The sequence below is a fragment of the Aphanomyces astaci genome, assembly GCF_000520075.1.
Source record: "Aphanomyces astaci strain APO3 unplaced genomic scaffold supercont1.91, whole genome shotgun sequence".
NCBI classification, from domain to species: Eukaryota; Oomycota; class Saprolegniomycetes; order Saprolegniales; family Verrucalvaceae; genus Aphanomyces; species Aphanomyces astaci.
In genome coordinates, this window is record NW_009798354.1 from 285,600 (window position 1) to 289,551 (window position 3,952).

The 3,952-nt window shown below is 43.9% G+C and overlaps 2 protein-coding genes across 2 annotated transcripts; both read left to right on the forward strand.

Annotated features, from left to right (window-relative positions):
- Positions 1 to 1,387: 1,387 nt before the first annotated feature.
- On the forward strand, positions 1,388 to 2,039 carry H257_16769 (hypothetical protein). Its single transcript, XM_009845314.1, has one exon. The coding sequence runs from the start codon at positions 1,399 to 1,401 to the stop codon at positions 1,927 to 1,929; it is 531 nt and encodes a 176-aa protein (XP_009843616.1). The 5' UTR covers positions 1,388 to 1,398; the 3' UTR covers positions 1,930 to 2,039.
- A 1,278-nt stretch (positions 2,040 to 3,317) lies between these two features.
- On the forward strand, positions 3,318 to 3,761 carry H257_16770 (hypothetical protein; the record flags this gene model as incomplete). The annotated part of the gene is made up of 1 exon (XM_009845315.1): positions 3,318 to 3,761. The coding sequence occupies one exon, from the start codon at positions 3,318 to 3,320 to the stop codon at positions 3,759 to 3,761; it is 444 nt and encodes a 147-aa protein (XP_009843617.1).
- Between the last annotated feature and the right edge of the window lie 191 nt (positions 3,762 to 3,952).

Here is a 3,952-nt window from a genome sequence, read left to right on the forward strand (position 1 = left end):
CGCCAGACGGCTAATGCTGGCCGCGGCGTCCGTACAAGACAAGAATGCGTGGGCGTTCGCCTTGTTGACGTTGTTCAAAGCCAACCAAGGCCGAATGGAACAGCAAGGTCCATCAGTTCATATCAGTACCAGGTGGTCGTCGGTGGCGTAGCTGTGGGCAGTTTTTTATATTTGGTCGTGATAACTACAGTGTTCAAGAGTCATACATGTACTCAAGAGTATCCTTCCTACTTCACACTGATGGTGCGGTGGCAGCGTTGGATTATCCTTGTCAACCCGAACACAGAGTACCTGCACCCCCATTTGCCAAGGATAGACTGACAGTACCGTGCGTTTGGGCAAAACGAATGTATTGGTTAATTCTTCCATAACTTTTGCCCCATGTATCATTTTTCAGATCTGAAGGTATATAATATACGAATATAGGAGAAATCAGTTCATCGGGTGAGGGGTTATACTCCAGTATAATCAATACAGCGGGATATTAAAATATATATCGTTGTTTCAAATTCGCTCCTGCCATACATTCTGAGCAAATTAATATACTCAGAACAGCGATATTTAAATAAAAATAGTTCTGCACTCAGGCCAAAATTTATAATAATACGAGCGGGAGTACTGAAAGTCAAGTACTACCGTAGTGGATATTCTCTTTGCAAGTTTTTAAAAATTCGAGCTACCTTATCCGACCCAAGCAAATGCTTGGATTCCCCATGTCACGAAGGCACATAAGTCTATCACCATTCATATTTAACCTTCAAAACTGGGGATTCATCGTCTTTAATTCAAGACGAAGCGATTAAGAAAGGAATGAGCTAAATCCGACCAGTATTTTAAAACAAAAGATTCGTTTTGCCCAAACGCACGGTACTTGATGTCATGAGTATGTACCGTGTACTTAAAGCAGTGTTACTCGAGCTTTGTTGTGCCCATCTTCTGTGACCACAACGGCGTAAGTCATTCATTGTATATGTAGTTTTCAGATTCCAGTTAACGCTATTCGGATTTACCGTACGTAACTGGAGTCAAAATAGCTACTTGTTCATGTTACACATTTGATTTCAACAATCCATACAAGTACGTAGTCCTTTGAGGTGCAATATATGGCACAATTTATCCGCGCCAAAAACGATCAATTACAACCCTGCAACACTCCGAAACAAACGCCAGGTTGTACAATTCATCTGGCCTCAAAGTATCGTTTTCCACTGGATATTCATATTATATATACTATTTATAAAGCCATAAAATAGTAGAGTTTATACTGTACTATATTATGTCAAAAATGACACGTACATGCTACTGAAATGTGTAGTGTACATGGTCGGTCGGTCGTACATACCATGCAACCTTCACTCCCACCTCGACTCATCATTCACTGTTCGTGGTTATTCTCAAATGGACTCTCCATCATCGCAACGACCAATGAACATGACCAACAGCAAATCATCTCAATCTCGACCATCCAGTCCTCGGCTGGTTAAAGCTGGCACGGCGTTCAAGAAAGGTTCTGGCGGTGGGTTCCTCATCCATCGCCACAACTGGAAGCCTCGGTATTTGGTGCTCACGCTTGACGCACTTTTGTACTTCGACCACCAAGATGGCCACCTCAAAGGCAGCGTGGATCTCTCGGACGTTTACGACACATTGGCGTTGGAAATCATGCCCAAGGACTGCCACAAAACAGGGCATTCCGCTGCGTCCGAGTGGCGTCTGCGCATCAACACACCGTCGCGACAGTTTGTCATGGCGGCGTCCTGTGAACGAGATATGCGCGAATGGGTCGAAGCTTTGTTAAGCGTTTTCAGAGCCAACGAACGACGACGGAGCGACACGAATCGACGACAGCAAGCAACATCGTCGGCCGTGTCCTCCCAATGGACAACCAACCACCCACAAGTGCTCTGTGGAACGACGATGACTTTCTAACAGGTTTGAATCAAGCCACAGCATTGTATCTTTTGTAATGCAACATCTAGTATTTATTATATTGCAAACGATGAGCTCCTAACGAATCCAAAATCAATATCCTTCACAGAGTCGTTGACATGCTACTAGTAAACGTTATAGTAATTGTAGAGTGCCTATACTGTACAGTAGTGACTGGAACTGCTACGTTCATTAAAACTTGCTTCGCTCTCCAAGTGCTTAGCTTTATTTGACCTACAGTAACTTTTCAGTCATTAGTTACAATGTAGTATTAGTAGTACGTTTGACCTACTACTGTACGTAGTAGTACACTGTAGCAGTAGTCATAGCCTACTGTGGCTTAGTAGTACAAGTACGTACTACTACTATAGTAGTGTACAGTAGCTGTAGTGTATCCTGAACTGGTTTTACATGTACTACGTGTTAATTTTACTACCGGTACATAGTATTAATAGACACAGGTGCAAGTCAGGGGGAGGGGGAATCAACAACAAACATTCGGAATTCTAAAGGTCCTTCCTTTCCCAGACAAATTCACTGACAAACCAGTATCTAAATGTGAATTACGTCTTCCCTGTAGCCATGTACTACCGGCAGTAGCCCTTGCTAGTATGTAACCCCATGGTATATTCAATGCTGACTTCGCAAACCATCGGTGTTTAGATCGCTAACGTTATCCCAGTTGTGGAGTGTGTGGAGTCAATGCTTGGACACTCCCAATATAACCTTGCCTTTTCTAGCCAGTAGCCACTCTTTAAATGAGGGATTGAACTAAGCTTAAGTAGTTAACGTTACCAGAGATCTTAACGCCATCGCAAGTTAGCTTACCTAATAACATTCGAGTCTGGATGTCTGCAAATTGTACTTAAAGCACGTTTTACACTCGAAACGCTGGAGGAGGACTATAACTTGTCCCGTTCGCCACGCAAAATTACCCCTCTTTCATTGTTCGGTGCATAATTCATGTGTGGTTAAGGACTTACATCTATAGCTTCTTAAAGTTGCCAAGCATACAGTGTGCTACATGTACCAAAGGTCACTGCAACTTACTACTAGTACAGTACTAGTATTCGACTTATTGTAACCTTGTCGATGCCATCGATGATTCCGCGATGGTTTCCACTCCACCAACTACAGTAATGTTATTCCAAGATAATATTCCGCCACCATTACTACCGTAGGTCATGACCGGTTGTTTTGTCGTTTTGTATGCATTATACGTCCAATCTGTACAAAGCCATTCACAGGTTAAATGCAATCTCGATGCATATTTATCATCCTACCATGACATTCCTGCACTTGACGCATTGCACCACTGTGAGACATACGGGAGTGTTTGCGGTGGTCGTTGAAAGTTGGTTGTTCACTTTTCAATTTCACATCAACCGATGTCGACCGACCAAATCGTCAAACGTGGCACCCTCTTCAAGAAAAGCTCGGGCAACGGGTTCTTCAAGCGCTACCATTGGACACCTCGCCATTGCATTCTCACAACCGCCTCACTCAGTTACTACACCCACCAAGGCGGAGCGTGGAAGGGCAGCATTGACCTGACCGAGTGCACGTTGCAGTCGTTGGAAGCGATGCCAGCAGATTGTCCAAAGACTGGGCGATCGGTGGCCACAGGGTGGCGGATAGCCATCCAAACGCCGACCAAACGGTACTTTATTGCAGCGACTTGTGAACGAGACATGCACGAGTGGCTCCAGGCGTTGAAGGAAGTGGTGCTGGTGAATGAAAAAAGGAGGAGACGCCTTTCGAAGATCACATCGCCACCTCTACTACCATCCTGCCGTGTTAACCTATTCCGGCTCTGGTTTAAGAATATTTAAGAAAGCATTAATTACATGGCGTTGCATGTGTTGCGATTAACTAGTACCGGTAGTAGTATCAGGCAAGATACAGTGTATACTCTAGGTAAACGACGTACAGTACTAACATGTAAGTACTAGTACATTACTATAAATAGAAATGGCTGGGGCATGATCACTGGCACTTGAAACAAGTGAAACTGATATGTTTG

Excerpts from the sequence above, each read along its gene's own strand:
- H257_16769 (XM_009845314.1), top strand. The coding sequence starts at position 1,399 with ATGGACTCTCCATCATCGCAACGACCAATGAACATGACCAACAGCAAA.